Below are 22,855 nucleotides of genomic sequence, written 5' to 3' on the forward strand. Positions count from 1 at the left end.
TATATCATACATGAAATTATATCATACATGATTACAATCATGTATGGATTATAATCATGTATGATTATAATCATGTAATCATGTATGATTATAATCATGTATGATTATAATCATGTTGTATTAATTTTCCAATGTTAACTACGATAAGAATTAAATCTATATGGTAAGCTAGAACGATATGAAATACCTTTATAAACTCATTCATAGTAAACAATTTGGGTTACCAAGAGTAACCAAAAAGCAAGAACAAATTACGTCACACATGCAGAGCGTCCGTTGATTTGTTTGTAATCGCATTTAGTTAAAAGCTAGTTAGGATACCTCAATGGACAACTGGTTAAAATAAAGACGTTCATTATGAATAAATGTATTTCTGAGAACCATGTTGGTTCAGGCAACGGGGTATAATAGTAGCCAAAAAAAGGTTGAGAACCACTGCTCTATACAATATTTTTATTTTCAGATTAGCAAACAATTAGAAGGTGTTCTGCTCCATCCGTCTATAGACTCTCTATTTTCTTTTCATGCTGTAGTGTCTGTCTCTGATACTATTGAAAGTTGCTGCCCCGATTGTCCACTTGGGGAGGGGGTATCTTGAAGCAGAATTGCTCACATTTACGACAATGGCATGTGTACACTGGTATATTCTGCAGCAACCATTGCCTTTGATGATTGCAGCAATGATAGCCTTGGAATTATCCGAGTGGATTGTGGTCTTTAAGGCACACACACAGGCTTCCACTATTAAACTTTAAATGTCCCAGGCAAGGCCCACTGAGCCTATATAGCCCTTTTTCAGACGCGACATGGCACAAATGATAACTCAACAAAGTCGTTTATCACGTAGAAATTTATAGCAGCCAAATACTCTAAACGCATGTTGATTATGAATGTGGAGGGAGAAACTGGAGGACCCGAAGAAAAATCCACTCTACCACGGGGAGAACATGCAAACTTGAAATATACAGCAGGTGTCAGCTTCGGGATCAAACCCAACATCCTCGCCACCTGCACGCATATCTGTGTACATATTCTACTGATTATATATAGGTTTTCTACGTACTCGTCCATGATGACTCTGATGTTTAACCAGTGACTCGCATCGGCTGGCCACACGAGAACATTCCCAGCATATGTGACTTGTGGAAAACCAGCGATGAGACAAAGGGATGCCCATACCAACAGCATTGTCTGCAAACAGAAACAGAAAAAATCCATTGTCATCATCGCCTGCATAACCATTATACTCGAATGCCAGAAACAAGGGCGCCGCAGTGGCGAGATATTAATGACCTCGTCTGGTATACAGGAGGTCGTGGGTTCGATCCGGACCCTGATCCCATATATTTGGAGGCTGCACGTGTTGCCCTAGGTCGTGTGGATTGTTATCCAGGTCATTCGAGTTTCCCCTACATATTTAGAAACATGCACTTCAGAGTATTTTGCTGCTTTAAATTTTCACTTGAAAAGCCACTTCATTGAGCTATCATTTGTGATAGCCAGGTCACTTCTAAAAACAGCTATACAGCTCAGTAGGTATTACCTTGTACAATACAACAGTTGACTTTAGTTGTATTTATATATATTTCTTGTTTTATATGTAGAGACAACTGTCGCTTAAGGAGCTTTACAAAGTTTTAAAGCGGTAACATAAAAGAAGGACCCTCTTGAGGAGCCTTTCCAAACAATAACTTTACCCAACATTGCGGGGATCACAAAAAATATCTCCAAAATATTGAATAAACACAAGATCCAGGTCCGATTCAACACATTACATAAAATCCGTGATCTGGTTCCGTCTGTAAAATATGTGATTCCGGACATACAGTGCCCTGGCGTCTACAAACTAAGTTGCCTCTGTGGTAGTAGTTACATTGGAGAAACCAAACGACATGTCTCGGACCGCATTCGTGAACACAAAGCAGACCTAAAACACGGTAGGACCAACACCTCGGCCGTGGCAGATCACTGTTATAATTCAGTAGACTCACATGACGTTGACTTCTCCAAGACAGAGGTTCTTTGCAAGCCATTTGGCTACCATGAGAGATTCGTTCATGAGGCTATCCACATATACAAGCACAGAGACAATTTCAACCGAGAAGATGGATTCTGGCTTAGCAATCATTGGAAGGATTTGATAAACCATTTCGGGTCTTAATTGATTGTTCACGCTTATGGTGGCTTTTAGACCGCATCCATTATTTTCGTCTCCCCCCTCCTCTTTTCCGAACATAGATGGACTCGTCCATCTGAATAACTGCCAAATCGCTCTCCGTGGTGCTAACGCTAAAAAATCCTCCACTTTTTTCAAATTTTCTTGCTGTGGTTTTCACACCTGATGATGATTGCTTGTGTTGCAGTCGAAACGTCGTGAGAATTTTATTGCTTTATATATATTTTTTATGATTTTATTTTTTCCCTTCTACGTGACTTTACCGAAAGAACCAAGAATATGAATCCCTGCAATCACGAAAGCTTTAAATAAAAAAATATAATCCGGGTGATTTAGATGGCGAGGGGCGTGCAAGGGCCGAAAAATGTGTCGCCGTAACTGAGGGCACATGGAGATTACAAAAATGCAGAGGATGGAAGGGACGGATTGGAGGAGCGAGAGGAGGGAAAAGGAAGGGGATGGGCAATGGAGAAGAGGTGATGCTTGACGACAGGACCGGAAGGGGGTTACGGAAGGGGAAGTGTGGAGTCTATGTGAAGTGTTGAGTCTATGGGCAGTGTTGAGTTTATACTCTTTGGTTTTTTCGGTAGAGTCACGTAGGTAAAACATTAAAATAAATTAAATCACGACGTTTCGGGAGCAACACAAGCGTCCTTTTTTCAGGTGGAGACAACTTAGCGAAAGCACACTGCTTAAGTGTGCTTAAGCGGTGTGCTTAAGCGGTGTCCTCGCCTTCCATACTCCAGGTAACTTATTTCACGTATGTGAATAAATATATTTAGGCTCGCTGGTCTCGTCATGAAACTGCAATAGAAAAGCACCAGGGGAGGCAGCTATCACATATGCCTCACTGAGGGGGACATGTCTAACACGCCCCCCTCAGTGAGGACACGCCCTCTCAATGAGGCCACGCCCGCCTCTGTGAGGTCACGCCCCCCTCAGTGTGTGAATCTGGCTCTGACACAAGCCAGTGCCTTCCCAGCCATTGACCTCACCGCACGTCACTGCTGTACAGGGGAAGTTGATTTCAGTGGTGGGATGCAAGGAGGGAGAAATAGTGAAAACAAGATTGGGTTCAGAGAGAAGTATGGTCAGAGATAGAGAGAAAATATTGGAAATGAACAGCATGAGGGGCACGTGTATGTATGTATGTGGAGTGGAGTATAAAGGTGTGTTGTGTAAACTGCGCGATTGCATAATCACACGAACAGTGTGGGGTTATCTTCTTCTTTGGTTCTTTCGGTAAAGTCACGTAGAATGAGAATAAAATAATAAATTGATAAAATAAAATAACACAATAATATTCTCACGACGTTTCGGCCACAACACAAGTGGCCTTCATCAGGTGAAGGGACGAGACTGTCTGGTAGGACAGCGCTGGAGTGAAAGAGCCACGTTCAGATCACGACCTTTAAGCTGTGTGAGAGGAAACAAAGCGCCTTGACAAAGGAATTAGCATATAATTTAGCATTGAAATGGCTGAGTGATTAGCTTGTGACTGGTCACAGAAATAGCTATGTTAAAAGTTAAAGCATACACATCCGCAGAGGCACCCCTTGACAAAGGAATTAGCATAGAATTTAGCATTGAAATAGCTGAGTGATTAGCTTGTAACTGGTCACAGAAATAGCTACGTTAAAGTCAGAGCATACACATTCACCGAGGTTATTTGGGGTCGGCCTATGGAGAAGGCGTAAACAGTGTGGGTCGTCTTAGGACAGCCAGGTGCAAAGGCTGAAATGATGAGGTAACGGTTGGGCCAATTAAGCCAGAAGATCAGCAACGGCGGTGATTGGTTGGTACTGTTGCTGGGGCTGGAGAGACGTCGAGAAGTCTGGCGAGAAACAGGTGCGATGGTCACGCGGAGCATCGGTTGAGACGCGGGTTAATTAATTGGGGGTGTAATGAGAGTGGGTATAAGAGCGGGAGTCGGAGTCAACTGAGGGGTTTTGTTGAGAGGTGGTTGAATGGTGAAGAGCTTGGAGATGGGTTGAAGTTGAAGACGCTGTGTGCGGAGGAGCAGAGGAGAATAGCCAGCAGTGGAGAGAGCAAAGCGGAGCTGAGAAGAGGCAACAGAGTTAACAGAGTTATAGTGAACGACATAACTAGCAGTAGAGAGAGCAAAGCGGCGCTGAGAAGAGACGGCAGAGTTAACAGAGTTATAGTGAACGAGATAGCCAGCAGTGGAGAGAGCAAAGCGGAGCTGAGAAGAGACGGCAGAGTTAACAGAGTTATAGTGGACGAGATAACTAGCATTGGAGAGAGCAAAGCGGAGCTGAGAAGAGACAGCAGAATTAACAGAGTTATAGTGAACGAGATAACTAGCAGTAGAGAGAGCAAAGCGGAGCTGAGAAGAGACCGCAGAGTTAACAGTTATAGTGAACGAGATAACTAGCAGTAGAGAGAGCAAAGCGGAGCTGAGAAGAGACCGCAGAGTTAACAGAGTTATAGTGAACGAGATAACTAGCAGTATAGAGAGCAAAGCGGCGCTGAGAAGAGACGGCAGAGTTAACAAGAGTTATAGTGGACGAGATAACTAGCAGTAGAGAGAGCAAAGCGGAGCTGAGAAGAGACGGCAGAGTTAACAGAGTTATAGTGGACGAGATAACTAGCAGTGGAGAGAGCAAAGCGGAGCTGAGAAGAGACGGCAGAGTTAACAGAGTTATAGTGGACGAGATAACTAGCAGTAGAGAGAGCAAAGCGGAGCTGAGAAGAGACGGCAGAGTTAACAGAGTTATAGTGGACGAGATAACTAGCAGTGCAGAGAGCAAAGCGGAGCTGAGAAGAGACGGCAGAGTTAACAGAGTTATAGTGAACGAGATAACTAGCAGTAGAGAGAGCAAAGCGGAGCTGAGAAGAGACTGCAGAGTTAACAGAGTTATAGTGGACGAGATAACTAGCAGTAGAGAGAGCAAAGCGGAGCTGAGAAGAGACGGCAGAGTTAACAGAGTTATAGTGGACGAGATAACTAGCAGTAGAGAGAGCAAAGCGGAGCTGAGAAGAGACAGCAGAGTTAACAGTTATAGTGAACGAGATAACTAGCAGTAGAGAGGGCAAAGCGGAGCTGAGAAGAGACCGCAGAGTTAACAAGAGTTATAGTGGACGAGATAACTAGCAGTGGAGAGAGCAAAGCGGAGCTGAGAAGAGACAGCAGAGTTAACAAGAGTTATAGTGAACGAGATAACTAGCAGTAGAGAGAGCAAAGCGGAGCTGAGAAGAGACCGCAGAGTTAACAAGAGTTATAATGAACGAGATAACTAGCAGTAGAGAGAGCAAAGCGGAGCTGAGAAGAGACGGCAGAGTTAACAGAGTTATAGGGAACGCGATAACTAGCAGTAGAGAGAGCAAAGCGGAGCTGAGAAGAGACGGCAGAGTTAACAGAGTTATAGTGAACGACATAACTAGCAGTAGAGAGAGCAAAGCGGAGCTGAGAAGAGACGGCAGAGTTAACAAGAGTTATAGTGAACGAGATAACTAGCAGTAGAGAGACCAAAGCGGAGCTGAGAAGAGACGGCAGAGTTAACAGAGTTATAGTGAACGACATAACTAGCAGTAGAGAGAGCAAAGCGGAGCTGAGAAGAGACAGCAGAGTTAACAAGAGTTATAGTGAACGAGATAACTAGCAGTAGAGAGAGCAAAGCGGCGCTGAGAAGAGACGGCAGAGTTAACAGAGTTATAGTGAACGAGATAACTAGCAGTAGAGAGGGCAAAGCGGAGCTGAGAAGAGACGGCAGAGTTAACAGAGTTATAGTGAACGAGATAACTAGCAGTAGAGAGAGCAAAGCGGAGCTGAGAAGAGACGGCAGAGTTAACAGAGTTATAGTGAACGACATAACTAGCAGTGGAGAGAGCAAAGCGGAGCTGAGAAGAGACCGCAGAGTTAACAGAGTTATAGTGAACGAGATAACTAGCAGTAGAGAGAGCAAAGCGGAGCTGAGAAGAGACCGCAGAGTTAACAGAGTTATAGTGAACGAGATAACTAGCAGTAGAGAGAGCAAAGCGGAGCTGAGAAGAGACAGGAGAGTTAACAGAGTTATAGTGAACGAGATAACTAGCAGTAGAGAGAGCAAAGCGGAGCTGAGAAGAGAATGCAGAGTTAACAGAGTTATAGTGAACGACATAACTAGCAGTAGAGAGAGCAAAGCGGAGCTGAGAAGAGACCGCAGAGTTAACAGAGTTATAGTGAACGAGATAACTAGCAGTGGAGAGAGCAAAGCGGCGCTGAGAAGAGACGGCAGAGTTAACAAGAGTTATAGTGAACGAGATAACTAGCAGTAGAGAGAGCATAGCGGAGCTGAAAAGAGACGGCAGAGTTAACAGAGTTATAGTGAACGAGATAACTAGCAGTGGAGAGAGCAAAGCGGAGCTGAGAAGAGACCGCAGAGTTAACAGAGTTATAGGGAACGAGATAACTAGCAGTAGAGAGAGCAAAGCGGAGCTGAGAAGAGACCGCAGAGTTAACAGAGTTATAGTGAACGAGATAACTAGCAGTAGAGAGAGCAAAGCGGAGCTGAGAAGAGACCGCAGAGTTAACAAGAGTTATAGTGAACGAGATAGCCAGCAGTGGAGAGAGCAAAGCGGAGCTGAGAAGAGACCGCAGAGTTAACAGAGTTATAGGGAACGAGATAACTAGCAGTAGAGAGAGCAAAGCGGAGCTGAGAAGAGACAGCAGAGTTAACAGAGTTATAGTGAACGAGATAGCCAGCAGTGGAGAGGGCAAAGCGGAGCTGAGAAGAGACGGCAGAGTTAACAGAGTTATAGGGAACGAGATAACTAGCAGTAGAGAGAGCAAAGCGGAGCTGAGAAGAGACGGCAGAGTTAACAGAGTTATAGTGAACGAGATAACTAGCAGTAGAGAGGGCAAAGCGGAGCTGAGAAGAGACAGCAGAGTTAACAAGAGTTATAGGGAACGAGATAACTAGCAGTGGAGTGAGCGTAGTGATAGCGGAGCTAAAGTCGCTGTGTGCGAAGTCGCTGTGTGCGGAGTTGCTGAGACGGAGAGAGACAAAGGTGGCGAGCGAGACGGGCGGAGTACGGTGAGCGAGTCGTGGTGACCAGGATAGTGTGGAAGAGGACATGTTGAATGTTGTAAATAAAGTGGTGTTTGAAGAAAGACAGAAGTTGTCCACGTAAAGTCAAACACTACATATGTAAAACTTATTTCGAACCGTACGCAGCCAACCATTCTCATCGGAGGCTCGGGGGGAACGACACCAAACTCAACACAACAAGCAGTTATAAAGAAATGTGTTTTTAATCTAAAAATAAGAGTTTTCAATCAACTATTGCTCATACCACCATCATTCCAGCACTGGCATACTCCTAATATGCTCTGCTTGTATTTATTCACGGTTTATATCACACCGATATACATGAAGCACATTTACGTGCACATGTACAGCCCTTTCATCAATCCACTGCTATATGAAGGTATCTGCACGTTGGTATTGTTGTACCACACTTCACTGAGACTAAAACGTGGGAGGTAAGGAAATCGTGCATAAACAGCGATTTCCCAGGTCACGTAAAATATACATTAACTACAGTATACTATTCTACTTTGAAGCTTAAACCATCTGAATGCTGAATAACAAATTTGGCTTCAAATCCAGCTGTTCCCTGATTACAACCCTGACAGGGACCACTATGAGGAGGCTGTAGCAGGAGTGGCAAGTCGAATTCCCGTGGTGCCGGAATGCCTTCACCGTTTTGTTTGCCTCCTTACTGCAACCACCAAGAATGCATCACCCCCAGGGGCTTCTGAAAAGGATCCACTCCGTGCTGGACAAGAGAGACCCAGGATTGGCTCCGACAAGTACAACGAGTCGGGGCAGCCCGCAGGTTGCAAAGGGCCCTGCTACACTTGTTAGACTCAGCCAGACGTCCGCAGTGGATTGAGTGCATTGAAGGCCCTGGAAACAACACACTCCAGCCGCCGTGCCTGGGCTTTATTAGAACACCTCGGTGCCTGTTAATGCAACAGCGTACCGGACTGCAAGGAGTTCTGCCAAACTCTATAGCCTCCAAACAAGTGGAGAACACAAAAAGAGCGCTCGACAAAATAATCAAGCGAGAGATCCATCACCATTTACACCAGACTATACCCTCAATTTCTTCACAAGACTCCCCACAGCGATCAGCATAGAGGAAGTGAGGGGAGGGTCTTGCTGCAATGATTAAAGGCGAGGCTTCCAGGAAGCAGAGATGGTATCCCCCCAGAATTTCTATAAAAAACATTAACTATTTTTTGTATTTTACCAGGTAAGGCACACCGAGTTATATAGGTCTTTTTCAGAAGCGACCTTTCCACAAATGATAGCTCAACGAAGGGCAGCCACAAATGACAGCTCAACGAAGGGTCGGGGTCGGACCCCACTACCTCATGGATACCAGGCTAGGGAGTTAACATCTCATCATATAGAAATGTGAGGGGTGGCTTTGTTGTTTGCTTACCGGTATCGGATCGCGGAGCCAGTCCTCTGAGCATTCAGTAGACAAACCCGACTTACAATGTGGGCAGAAATACCACCCGCTTTATGTAGGAGAGTGCGCACCCAATCAAAAACCTAATAAGGCTTGTAGACTTTGATACACGTTAGATGTGAGACTGTTGCCACACCCGTACGTACAGCTGGGTTTTCGAGATTCGGTTTTAATGGGTTACATTAAGTTTATTACCCACAAGGTCACGGGATGAGTAAATTTCTGCTACATCCTCGCATGGGTAAAACTCGCACCTGATAACAAGAGTTCTGGGTTCGATTCCAGACTCGGGTTCCTTTTAATGTGGAGTTCGTACTCCCGTTATTGGAGTTCTCGAGTATTCTTCCATAGCAAAATATTTTTTATACAAAAAACCGAACAGCTTTGTCCGTTTGTATCTCATTTCCCAGCGTTATGAGTGGTTGGAGGTCACGCACCAGAAAGGAATCAGACTGTGGGCTCTGTAATTACTTACTACTGAAAACTTTTACAAAGTCCAATAAACCAAAACTACTCAGTTTCAAATGTGTATTTAAAATGCGTACTTTGAACAGCAAATTAATGTTGTCTGGAACCAAGTTATTTTTAATATTAAATTATTAACACTGGATTGTGTCTGGGATCGGTGGTAGGTATGTAAGCGCCATACCTGTCAACCCCTTATCAGTGCCATCTTTATTACAGACCAATTCAGACCTTATTAATCACCCCGTGCCCTTATACATTTCTATGTTCACCCTGCATAGTCCCATCATAAGGAAGAAGCACAAATAGACAAATGTGGTTTTGTTTTGCCCGTATTGAAACGTATATATCGTCTTCTTTGGTTATTTCGGTAAAGTCACGTAGAATGAGAATAAATAATAAATTGATAAAATAAAATAACAACACAATAATATTCTCACGACGTTTCGGCCACAACACATGCGGCCTTCATCAGGTGAAGGGACGAGACTGTCTAGTAGGACAGCGCTGGAGTGAAAGAGCCACGTTCAGATCACGACCTTTAAGCTGTGTGAGAGGAAACAAAGCGCCTTGACAAAGGAATTAGCATATAATTTAGCATTGAAATGGCTGAGTGATTAGCTTGTGACTGGTCACAGAAATAGCTATGTTAAAAGTTAAAGCATACACATCCGCAGAGGCACCCCTTGATAAAGGAATTAGCACAGAATTTAGCATTGAAATAGCTAAGTTAAAGCATACACATCCGCAGAGGCACCCCTTGACAAAGGAATTAGCATAGAATTTAGCATTGAAATAGCTGAGTGATTAGCTTGTAACTGGTCACAGAAATAGCTACGTTAAAGTCAGAGCATACACATTCACCGAGGCACTTAGTACAAATCAAACAGGAGAATTTAGCATTGAAATAACTAGGCGAATTTAGCATTGAAATAACTGAGTGATTAGCTAGTGACTGGTCACATAAATTACTATGTTGAAGTCAAGGCCTACACATCTGAGCTATTCACAGTACTATATAGTGAACCAATAAAAAACTAAAATATAAATTACCTTAATGTTATCAATAAACTCTATATTCTCCAATCAGCTAAGCTACCAACAATAAGTCGTTATATATCACAATGCTATATGGCGAAAAAATGGGTGGATTCTTACCTCAACTTTAGCACCACGGATAGCTACGGGCCCCGTTCAGATGGACGAGTTCATCCATGGTCGGAACAGAGGAGGGGGAGAGAGAGCTGCGAGGTGCTATTATACTCCATGTTGTAAACCATACCATTAACCGTGGTGTGAGAGGTATTAAGAGTCAATGCTGGCGAAAGAGCTGCGGTCTGAAGGTCATCGTAAAAATACAATTAATTAAGAACAGAAATGGTTTAAAACATCTTTCCAGTGGTTACTAAGCCAGAATCCATCTTCTCCGTTGAAATTGTCTCTGTGCTTGTATATGTGAATGGCCTCATGAACGAATCTCTCATGGTAGCCGGTTGGTTTGCAAAGAACCTCCGTCTTGGAGAAGTCAATTTCATGTGAGCCCACTGAATTATAACAGTGGTCTGCCACGGCAGAGGAGTTCGTCCTACCGTGTTTCAAGTCTGCTTTATGTTCGCGGATGCGGTCAGAGATATGTCGTTTGGTTTCTCCAATGTAGCTACTACCACAGAGGCACTTTAGTTTGTAAACGCCCGGGTACTGTATGTCTGGAACAGCATCTTTTACAGATGGAACTAAATCACGGATTTTATGTACTGTGTTGAATCGGACCTGGATCTTGTGTTTATTCAGGATTTTGGAGATCTTTTTAGTGACCCCTGCAATGTAGGGTAAGGTGATGGTTTTGAGTGGCTCAACAAGAGGATCCTTCTTCATGACTGGAGTGATGGCTTTGCGGATTGTGTAGTCGGAGTAACCATTAGCCCTGCGAGCCTGGTTTACGTGCTTGACGCCATCCAAACTGCCACTCTACGCCCGACCTTATGGAAGAGGTACGTTGATGACACCTTTGTCATCTGGCCACATGGCCAGCCTGCTCTAGACCAATTCCGCGACCACATCAATTCCATACACCCAGCCATCAGATTTACCATGGAGGTCGAAAAAGATGGCAAACTACCCTTTTTGGATGTCTTAATTAAAAGGAGACATGATGGTTCAATGAGCCACTCTGTCTACAGGAAAGCTACCCATACAGATGCTTACTTGAAACCGGATTCCCACCACCATCCATCCCAGAAGAACTCCCTCATCAAGACTCTATACCATAGAGCCCAATGCATTTCCGACCAGGAACACATTACCAGTGAACTCAAGCACGTACACCAGGCTCTCAGGGCTAATGGTTACTCCGACTACACAATCCGCAAAGCCATCACTCCAGTCATGAAGAAGGATCCTCTTGTGGAGCCACTCAAAACCATCACCTTACCCTACATTGCAGGGGTCACTAAAAAGATCTCCAAAATCCTGAATAAACACAAGATCCAGGTCCGATTCAACACAGTACATAAAATCCGTGATTCAGTTCCATCTGTAAAAGATGCTGTTCCAGACATACAGTACCCGGGCGTTTACAAACTAAAGTGTCTCTGTGGTAGTAGCTACATTGGAGAAACCAAACGACATATCTCGGACCGCATCCGCGAACATAAAGCAGACTTGAAACACGGTAGGACGAACTCCTCTGCTGTGGCAGATCACTGTTATAATTCAGTGGGCTCACATGACATTGACTTCTCCAAGACGGAGGTTCTTTGCAAACCAACCGGCTACCATGAGGGATTCGTTCATGAGGCCATTCACATATACAAACACAGAGACAATTTCAACCGAGAAGATGGATTCTGGCTTAGTAACCACTGGAAAGATGTTTTAAACCATTTCTGTTCTTAATTAATTGTATTTTTACAATGACCTTCAGACCGCAGCTCTTTCGCCAGCATTGACTCTTAATACCTCTCACACCACGGTTAATGGTATGGTTTACAACATGGAGTATAATAGCACCTCGCAGCTGTCTCTCTCCCCCTCCTCTGTTCCGACCATGGATGAACTCGTCCGTCTGAACGGGGCCCGTAGCTATCCGTGGTGCTAAAGTTGAGGGTAAAAATCCACCCATTTTTTCGCCATATAGCCGTGTGATATATAACGACTTATTGTTGGTAACTTAGCTGATTGGAGAATATAGAGTTTATTGATAACATTAAGGTAATTTATATTTTAGTTTTTTATTGGTTCACTATATAGTACTGTGAATAGCTCAGATGTGTAGGCCTTGACTTCAACATAGTAATTTATGTGACCAGTCACTAGCTAATCACTCAGTTATTTCAATGCTAAATTCACCTAGTTATTTCAATGCTAAATTCTCCTGTTTGATTTGTACTAAGTGCCTCGGTGAATGTGTATGCTCTGACTTTAACGTAGCTATTTCTGTGACCAGTTACAAGCTAATCACTCAGCTATTTCAATGCTAAATTCTATGCTAATTCCTTTGTCAAGGGGTGCCTCTGCGGATGTGTATGCTTTAACTTAGCTATTTCAATGCTAAATTCTATGCTAATTCCTTTATCAAGGGGTGCCTCTGCGGATGTGTATGCTTTAACTTTTAACATAGCTATTTCTGTGACCAGTCACAAGCTAATCACTCAGCCATTTCAATGCTAAATTATATGCTAATTCCTTTGTCAAGGCGCTTTGTTTCCTCTCACACAGCTTAAAGGTCGTGATCTGAACGTGGCTTTTTCACTCCAGCACTGTCCTACCAGACAGTTTCGTCCCTTCACCTGATGAAGGCCGCTTGTGTTGTGGCCGAAACGTCGTGAGAATATTATTGTGTTATGTTATTTTATTTTATCAATTTATTATTTTATTCTCATTCTACGTGACTTTACCGAAAGAACCAAAGAAGATATACTATTCTACTTTGAACCTAAATCCAGCTGAATGCTGAATAACAAATTGGACCTCAATCCAGCTGTTCCCTGATTACAACCCTGACTGGGACCACTATGAGGAGGCTGTAGCAGGAGTGGCAAGTCGAATTCCCGTAGTGCCCGAATGCCGTCACCGTTTTGTTTGCCTCACTGCAACCACCAAGAAGATCATCCCCCGAGGCTTCCAAAAAGAATCTACTCCGTTCTGGACAAAAGAGACCCAGGATTGGCTCCGACAAGTACAACGAGTCGGACAGCCCGCAGGTTGCAAAGGGCCCTGCTAGACTCGTTAGACTCTAGTCAGACATCAGCAGTGGATTTAGTGCGTTGAAGGCCCTCGAAATAACACACTCCAGCCACCGTGTTTGGGGCCCTGCGAGAACACCTCGGTGCCTGCTAATGCAACAGCATACCGGACTGCAAGAGTCCTGCCAAACTCTATAGCCTCCAAACTAGTGGAGAACACAAAGGCAACGCTCGACAAAATAATCAAGCGAATTACACCAGACTATGCCCTCAATTTATTCACTAGGCCCCCCTACAGCGATCAGCACAGAGGAAGTGAGGGAGGGTCTGCTGCAATTATTAAAGGCAAAGCTGCCTAGAATTCCTATAAAAACCATATTTTTTTTACCAAGTAAGGCCAACTGAGTTATATAGGTCTTTTTCAGAAGTGACCTGGACACAAATAATAGCACAACGAAGTGACTTATCATCACGTGGAAATTTATAGCAATAGCTAAATATTATAAACGCATGTTGAGTCGACATGTGGAGGGAAAAAAACCCGTGGACCGGGAGAGAGAGAGCGAACCCGCAGACTCCAAATATAGAGCAGTCGTCAGGGTCGGGATAAAGCCCACGACCTCCTCTATACCAGGCGAGGCAGTTAAAATCTTGGCACCGTGGTGCTCCTTCGCACTTCGTGTCAAGCCAATCGAAGCCCCTGCTCTCACGCATGACACAAGAGGTATCGCACGCACCACACACTTTGTTGACTCACACAGTCCTAGTAAACACAGACGTAATTCCATCCCCTGTGAAATCAGGGAATCAGCCACAATCATGCTTATTCACACGAAGTGCAGTTACGTTATCACACACCTTCAATAATGCAGGGTCACTCTGCTTATAACCATGACAAACTCAGTCGTACATTCACAACAGTTTAGCACTAGTCAATTTGCATATAAAATAACATCCCATCCACACACCTGGTCAGTAGTTAATAATTAGAGTTTTCATTACGCACAGAGCACGGTGTGACATACTGTACGTTGTTTCATTTTACAGACATTGCAAATAACGGTGTTGCAATTCTTCGTTGAAATAACTGTTATTTTGGTGCCATATTTTCCTTGTTATTTTTTTTATTTTATAGTGCAAGGTAGTAGTGTTTAATTTGCTTAGTAGTGGCTATTAATGGAATTTTTTTCCTTATATATAATTAATGTACCGCGTTGTGGGATGAAATTAGTATAAATAACCATACATAAAATGAAAGTATGATTGTTATTAAGGCCCGAATTGTTTTACAAGCAAACAACTCCTTATGCATTATGCAACAATTCACCTCCGAATCAGAATATTAATTTAGACTGTAGGAGGAATCCGATCTTTTTCACAGATGTCCAATATGGGTGGATCAGTGAATTACATCAGAAAACAATACAACCACACAATAGGATAGCAAAATAGAGAAAATGGTAAGCAAGTCAAGAAATATAAAATCATACAATATTACTTTCTTATTATGTGTTTTTTTTGTTCCTAGAAAGATTGTGCAAGGCAGCAAGAACAACGACACAACAGTCCTATACCACACCAATATAACACCACAGAGTAGTAGTCTCTAGAAAAATGACACATTGAACAATCGATAATACACATGTGATGATCAAAGTTACAAATCACATTTGCAAATGTGGCTTTATATCCAGCACAAATCTTCTTCTTCAGGATATTCTTTAAAGTAACATTTACGACGTTAAGGGAGGAAACAAGCTTGTTGCAAAATGTTGGCACCTACATACCTGTCAACCCATATGGTTTACTTGTATTTTTTATACAGGGTAATATCGTTTTTAGGTCCATATGGCGTACAGCCGTTTCAATACGGGCAAAAAAATGTTTTGTCTCTTTGTGTTTCTTCCTTGTGATGCGATTTTGCAGGATGAACTTTGAGAAGACGGGATGACAAAATACGGTCTGAATTGGTCTGTAATAAGGGAGGCACTGGTAAGGGATTGACAGGTATGCACCAATTCCAATTATTGTTCAATTAATGTTTAATAGGCAATTAGATGGACGCCTTAGGCGTATTGGGTTTGACAATAGGGATGATGAATTAGCTACATATAGTGCAGATTTTCCAATAAAGGATGTTATGGAAGAACAGGGACTATTATTATTACATATGCAGTGTGCACATATTACGGCAGTGTGCTCAACTGGCATATGTGACTACACGCTCAATAGCATCTCTTTCCAGAGAAAAAATAGCACCAAACTATACTGATTGGCATGAGTATCTACAATGCAGTCTGCTCTCCTATCACGATTTCCTGAAGAACATCGTATTGTGGAAAAAATCGCGTTCTAGTAAATAATTACTACTATAATGAGCCAAGAATGTCTGTCCCACGCGTGACGTCACTCCACATGCCGCTCCCCCGTCATGAATATTCATGAGCGGGTGGATTTTTACACTAACGCAGAAGATCGAGCAGGAAATACTTTTATTTGTTCGCAAATTCGCTTTAATTTTGACGTTTCTTTATTAAAAGTGAATCTAATAAATTATTCTACGCAGCAACAAAGTGGATTTGGTGTCTTTATTTATTTCTTCAGCACTTGAGACAAACAGTAAGTCTAATTTATGCTTCTACATCATGGTAAAATATACATTTCTTGGTGATTTTCCAGATATTGTATCCATTTCCAATTTATTTCAACCCCAGCGACTTAAAGCAGAAGAGAATAAAGTATCTGAGCAGTGAATTTGAACAAATTGAAGGTCAGTAATATACAGCCCTACAGTTACATGAAGTGAGGTGTTTTATAACGTAGTTTTGTGCGATAATCACTGCCATTAATATGTTACAGTGAACTGGAGTGAAGTGTTTTATGACTTTGTTTTGTGCCAGATTCACTGCTATTAATACAGTGCTACAGTGAAATGCAGTGAAGTGTTTGATGACATACTTTCGTGCAAGATTCACTGCCATTTAATTTACACAAGATACAATTATACTTTGCTCATTTTTTTCGTAAATATTACAGCTTCCGTCCTAGGACGGGCAAAGAAGCTAGCTATTAATACTAAAGAAATAACATTGTCAGAAACGCATCCCTAAGTAGTATACAATGGGGTAACGATGACCCCTTGTAGCGCTGATCTATTGGCGCTCAATTCTCCAGGAACAACGCATCTGGAGGAGCGCTAAGCGATCTTTGGGTGTAAAGGGCAAGGGCTCTCACACCGACTGTGGAAGCCACTGGTCAGTCTGCCTCCTCTCTCAGTGACAGGGAAGGTTTTGCCCACGCACTGTTCAAGCAGGCTGAACCCACTGCCGTGCAAACGTCACCAATCCAGAATTCCAGGTTCACCACTCCGGTCAAATGAAGCGGTCACTCTGATTAGTATAGGGTAAATGCACAGTCCATGATAGCACGTGAGATGCGTACGCAGGCCAAACAAAGACTGGGGCACGTGGGTAGCATCTAGAAGCACCCAGCAGCATTCCAACTTGAGTAATGCTACGCCGAGGCAGCCGCACAACCGCTTATTCCAACTCATGTGAAGTAGTTCCGTTCACTCGATCTTGTTATATCCAATGCACATCCGCGTTATAAACAAAAAAAAATGTGTTCCATAATACATTCGTCGCGTTATATCCAGTTCGTGTTATGAAAACTACGTATTGTAGGAGAACAGACTGTACATTCGACAGTTAAGGTCAGAATGTGCCAAGATTAGGCCTTGGGTTCAAATGGCATTTAAGTTCATGAAATTGTCCCTGGCATGCACGACACCAGATCAGACGCGAGTGCATTTTGACCATCTCATTGGTTCCGATGTGTGGACATCACATTTGTTGCTTGGCAACATGGGAGGTATAACCTGAAATAACCTTTATTTTAAAAAAACACGGAAGTCTATTAGGGTAAACACCTTCCCCTTCCTGTATGATCTGCTTGGACATAATACACATGGAAAAAAGTAAATGGAGCTTTATTTTTGTTAAACATACTGATGCCTATGTAAAGTATAAATCAGACCACATTCTGATACAAATATTCTCCCTCATCCAGTCTCATTCACCTGGCCAATACTGTGATAAATTGCTGAGCACTGAAGAGGTTAATCACATCATGTCCAGTGTAATGGGTATAGAACATATGATATGTAAAGAACCTTAATGCACAGCAAAAATAAAATAGCCCAAATTACAGAGACTGTAACCGTTAAAATATTGAAATGAGCCTTTATGAGCAGCATGGCCAATCGTATTGATAAGTTTCTTTGCGAACAAGAAATTATAAATTATCACCGTAAATAAAATACAACATCTTAACACCGATTATATGTAAACAACCTGATTTGGCATCTGAGGGGTGTATATTAGATGAGGTGGTTGTTTTCATCTCAGTCAGTCAACCCATGGCACCTGGCTCTGCCCCGTGACAGACCCAGGTGCCATGGGTCCCGTGACCTGCCAGCGAGCCTCTGATTAGCACGGTTGACTATGCACGGTGCGAAAGAAGTCACCACCGCTTAGTAGCAACTGGCCGTTGTTGTTGCTATATCATAGAAGGTGCAATTTGGCTACTCATACATTGTTCAAACAGGATACAGGATGAGCGCTCACATCACGGTGTACCGTAGCGACTTCAGACACGGACTGTAGAGGGCTTCTCATTTATTCCTCGTCGGCATACAGTTACGACTTTAATGACACCGTCACTAATTCTTATCCGACTGACTATATAACTGGCTGACTATACAGCGACAGTGGCGATGTCTGACTATACAGCTGGTCAACTATATAGCAACGACGACGATGTTGAACTATATCGTGAGACAGCCACAGAGCGACGACGATGATGACCCCGAACTCCCCGCGCGCCCAGAACCCCGTTCCACTCTCCCTTATATCCCCCCTAGCGCGGCCATGCCCAGCCCCTGGCCACGTCCCTCTTCGCGAAGTCTCTCGCGAGTCCTAGGAGCTTCCTGATAGACCCCCTCTTTGACCCTTGGCCTAGTTCTTCCACCTCTTGTGCTCACTCCCATATAATTAGACTGTGCGCTGTTTTGCCACTCGCGATTAGTCCTCACGGCTACCAGTCGGCGCACAGCATCAGAGATGCATTAAGTACTCAGACCAGCGTATCTGTCCACGCCAGGACATGTAAGTATTATGCAAAACGAAATTATATTGCAGAGGGGAATTTGGGAAGCCAATAACACAAAGACAAAACCCCACGACGAAAGGTCGTGGTTTTTTTTATTTTCTATCTATGTGACTTTACCGAAAGAACGAAACGTCGTGGGTTTTTTGCTTTATTTTTTTATTTTTATTTTTTATTTTCTATCTATGTGACTTTACCGAAAGAACCAAAGAATAAGAAAAAACGATATTTATTTCAACTGATAGCTATACATGAAGTGCGGTTTGGAAGTATATTTAAAAGTATGGTTTATTTCTCTCATCAATGCTATAACACTCTCAGCACTTTTTGAAAATAACATTTCCATTTTGCTACAGGCTAGCATATTCACGAGCTATAACGGATGAAGCATATAGTCTTAACCATTGGCACACATGCATCATAATAACATGATAATCAATTCATGTTCATGGTTAATACCGACTTTAATTCTGATTGGTTTTTTTTTCTTGTGAGGTCGTGTCATCTCTTTAAGGAAGCCATTACAGGTGACTCCGTGATTCCGTCTTTCCTGGATTCGTAATCTATTTTCTAGATGTTGTCATGAGGATGTTTGAGGTAGCCTCAAATTAAATATCATACCCAATTGAGCTTGTCATCCTTGTTTCGTTTTAATTGCGTATTAACCTGCAAGAGTGCAGTTTGTTTCTAATGGGAGTTTTTTTTTTACATTTAAATAGTTTTCGGTCTAAATTAGGGGTCGGAAACTTGCGGCTCCGAAGCTGCATGCAGCTTTTAAATGACTGCTTCGTGATGTAATTCACTATGCATTGCAGCTCTTGAAATATTTGGTTTACATACCGAATTCATACCTGTCAACCCATACGGTGTACCCGTGTTCTGGCACAGGGAAATTGAGTTATCAGGTCCATACAGCGTACAGCCGTTTCAATACGGGCAAAAAACAATTGTCTGTGTTTCTCCCTTGTGATGGGACTTTGTAGGATGAACGTTCAGATTAATAAGGGACCGGAGGTGACCAATAAGGTCTGAATTGGTCTGTAATAAGGGGGCGTCCATAAATGACGTCACGCGATTTTGGATGATTTTTGACCCCCCCCCTCCCCTCGTCACACGGCGTCACAAAAAGTCAGACCCTCCCTCAAATATGACGTCACATATTGCCTGCCTATGTAGTGACTTAACAATGCTGTGAACCATTTGGATAACTGATATGTACAAAAATGTAAATTGTGAGCGTTATGAATGAAGCGCGACACACAAATGTAAGAATAGGTGAGGAAATCACCCAGGCATCAGATGCGAGCGCTGAAAAAGATCAAAGTACTTATGATGTGCACATTTTTGAACATTCCAAGGCCATGCAACTATTTAAACATTTTTTACTAAACTATTACGAAATATATTTTTTTATTTTATTTTAATAGGTAAGGCCCACTGAGTCTTAGCACTCTTTTTCAGAAGCAACCTGGCTATCACAAATGATGACTCAACGAAAGTGGCTTATCATCGTGTGGAAATGTATATCAGCCAAATTACTCTAAACGTGTGATGTTGATTCTAAATGTGGAAGGAAAAACCGGAGGACCCTAGAGAAAAATCCATGTAACCACAGAGAAAGAGAAATGCAGACTCCAAATACACAGGCGTCAGGGTCGGGATCGAAACCCTACGACCTCCCGTATACTAGGCGACGGAGTTAACATCTCCGAACTACTGTTGCACCGCAGGCTTCAAACTGAGATGGTAGCCTGCACTGCGCTAAATCTCATAGGTCTGTAGAAGTGCTCACACGTGTTTGGCGATGAACACAGACACCACAAGTTCTCAACGCTGTGTTATAACAAAAACATGCCAAATCCTACAACATATTAATTCAAGCAACGTAAGTGGCTTCGTGTTCTGTGAATAAACGTGGTCCAAGGCTGATGAACTGACTTGTGTGAACATCAGAAGCTATTTACGCATGCACATAATTCACAAAAATAAAAAAAAGTTCAAAAGTATGGTCCTATATGCTCTATTGTGGACTGATGTTTGCTCACCGTGCAAGTCTGGGCTTCATGTAGCCTTATGGTCAAAGAGTTTGATATGTGAAGGGTGAGAATAAGCATTCCTCTGAAACGTGTGCGATTGATTCATACCACGTAATTGTAAAAACGGAAGTAAACATGATCCCCTGCTAACTCTCATCTCTGTCGTTCCGGCTGTCTGTGTTCACACAAAGGGCGTTTGGTAACACACTCCAACGTGACAAAGAAATACGACCACAACATATATCTCCTGCTAAATTTCGTTCACTAGAATCACGAGCATATTCACCTCATGGGTTAGAGAAAATAACAATGGTGTTGTGATTCTCACTGTGTTACATGAGCATCAAACCATCGACTATTGTTTGATTCGAAGATGCGAAACGGTGTCCACACTCTCCGGTCACTCCTTCTTGCTCTTCTTGGCTGCCACTTTGGCCGCCCTCCTGCGGTGGCAGCACAGGCGGCAGAGGAGGACGGGCAGCGCGAGGGCGAGCCCTGCAGCAGCACTCAGGAAGGCGACCACGTCCAGGCAGTGCAGCTGATACCAGGTGAGTCGATGCGCCGCTGGGCGTAGGTGGCGCGCGTTGCCGTGACGCATCACGAACTCCAGCGCGTGCACCGCGCGGTCTATCGGTCGCTCGGGCTGGTCGTGGTGGAGGCGCGAGAGCCGCTCAATGCTCTCTTGGTAGCTGTGGAAGTCACGCGTTGCAGAACAAAGGAATGGCCATCCATTGCGGTTATCAATGTGACATGGTTGGCAATGTACGGTGCGAAAGAAGTTCAACATGCATGAATGCAGTGCTACCTGTGTATTCCCAGACGCCGAAGCGTCAGAGGTGAGTGTCACGGGGGGATGCGAGAGTGAGCCCAGAACAGAATCTCTATCTAGATGCGTTCACAACACGTGCTAGTTTCCATTCTCACCCATATCAGGCATAACTGGTATGAACAAGGGAATCTAACCCCGGCCCATGTTGCCTGCGTAGCAGACATAGCAGCGCCAAAGTTATACCGTAAAGGTTTTTTTTTTGTTGAACTGGCAAAATAAATCAAATGGGTTACCTAACACTTGGATCCCCAAGCCAGTGGCGAGATATTAACTTCCTCGCCTGGTATGCAGGAGGTCGCGGATTCAATCCCGACCCTGACGCCTGTTGTATATTTGGAGTTGACGTGTCTCTCTCCGTGGTCACGTGGATTTTTTCTCTCTGGGTCCTCTGGTTTTTCCCTCCACATTTAGAATCAACGTGCCTTCAGATTACGTGTCTGCTATACATTTCCACCTGATAAGCCACTTTGTTGAGCGATCATTTGTGGCCAGGTCACTTCTGAAATAATTATCTAATAGTTGAGTGGGCTTTACATGGTGAAATAAAATAGTTTAGTTTCATGTATATGCTTTTTTGTGATTTGCTTCCCCCCCCCTTCCCTATATTTTGCACTCCTGTTGTGTTTTTGGAACTGTTTGTTGTCCTTACGTTCGTACCCACCCTGACTGGCTATCTGTGAAAAAGAGCTTCATAGCTCATCGGATTCCTCCAGCATACATAAATATTCTGATTCTATAAACAGATGCCTCATCGTCACAGTTCTGCTGGCCCGAAGCGCACTCTCCCTTGGAAAAGCGTCTATCTAAGGCCTGTTGCATGTTTTGCTTCTTGCACGCTTGGCATGAGCGCTACCAATGTTGTTTAAAACGAAATACCATGCTATACTTCCCCGAGCAAACTCACGCAGGAAATCGTCACATAATGTACGTGTACACGTGATCTTTCACGCGTTCCTGAAAAGTGCCTCGTTCAGCGAAAAACGGGCAAGAAACGACACGTTTGGCGAGATATTATGTACTTGTTCCGCGTTACAATGGGCATCTTGCACGTTATAACTAGCACGTCCCACGTTATTACGGCGTGTTTGCGTCATAACGGGGTGCATTCCGTGTTGTAATGAGGCACGTTCCACGTTGTGTGAAAAGTGTTCCCGAATGGAAGAACCGCGCTCTAGCAAAGATGTGTTGTCGTGTGAATACCGTGCACGTTAAGTGAGGACTTGCCAAACTTGTTCGTGTAAGCAAGTGCACGATTGAGAAAAAGACGTCCATCGTAAATGATTATGATTTAAATGTGAACTATCTGTTAAGGGTAGATATGGGTTAAAGCTACCACTGTGGATGTACGTTTTGTTTATCAAGGTGGCCGAGCTTAGGCCACGACTGCCATGGTGAGTGGGCATTGCTGAGGTAAGCTGCATTAAGTACACTGGAAACAATACACATTAGTGTAACTGATGAACCATGCTAAATTGTATTTCAAACAACTGCAGTTGTGATGTAACAGCTTAATATA

The 22,855-nt window shown here is 43.3% G+C and overlaps 2 protein-coding genes across 2 annotated transcripts in view; both read right to left on the bottom strand.

The window, feature by feature from the left end:
• LOC116957477 (UDP-glucuronosyltransferase 2A2-like) overlaps positions 1 to 1,276 on the bottom strand; it is a 30,646-nt gene extending 29,370 nt beyond the window's left edge. The window contains exon 1 of the mRNA XM_076056446.1: positions 1,064 to 1,276. Within this exon, the coding sequence (XP_075912561.1) occupies positions 1,064 to 1,242 (179 nt within the window). The 5' untranslated portion in view covers positions 1,243 to 1,276. The remainder of the gene's footprint in view (positions 1 to 1,063) is intronic.
• Positions 1,277 to 15,881: 14,605 nt separating this feature from the next.
• Positions 15,882 to 22,855, bottom strand: part of LOC116957488 (UDP-glucuronosyltransferase 2A2-like) — a 50,832-nt gene continuing 43,858 nt past the window's right edge. Inside the window, exon 9 of the mRNA XM_032979664.2 lies at positions 15,882 to 21,199. Within this exon, the coding sequence (XP_032835555.1) occupies positions 20,911 to 21,199 (289 nt within the window). The 3' untranslated portion in view covers positions 15,882 to 20,910. The remainder of the gene's footprint in view (positions 21,200 to 22,855) is intronic.

This window comes from Petromyzon marinus, chromosome 75 (assembly GCF_048934315.1).
Source record: "Petromyzon marinus isolate PM22_M1 ecotype Great Lakes invasive population chromosome 75, UKy_Petmar_22M1.pri1.0, whole genome shotgun sequence".
In the NCBI taxonomy this organism is placed as follows: domain Eukaryota; kingdom Metazoa; phylum Chordata; class Hyperoartia; order Petromyzontiformes; family Petromyzontidae; genus Petromyzon; species Petromyzon marinus.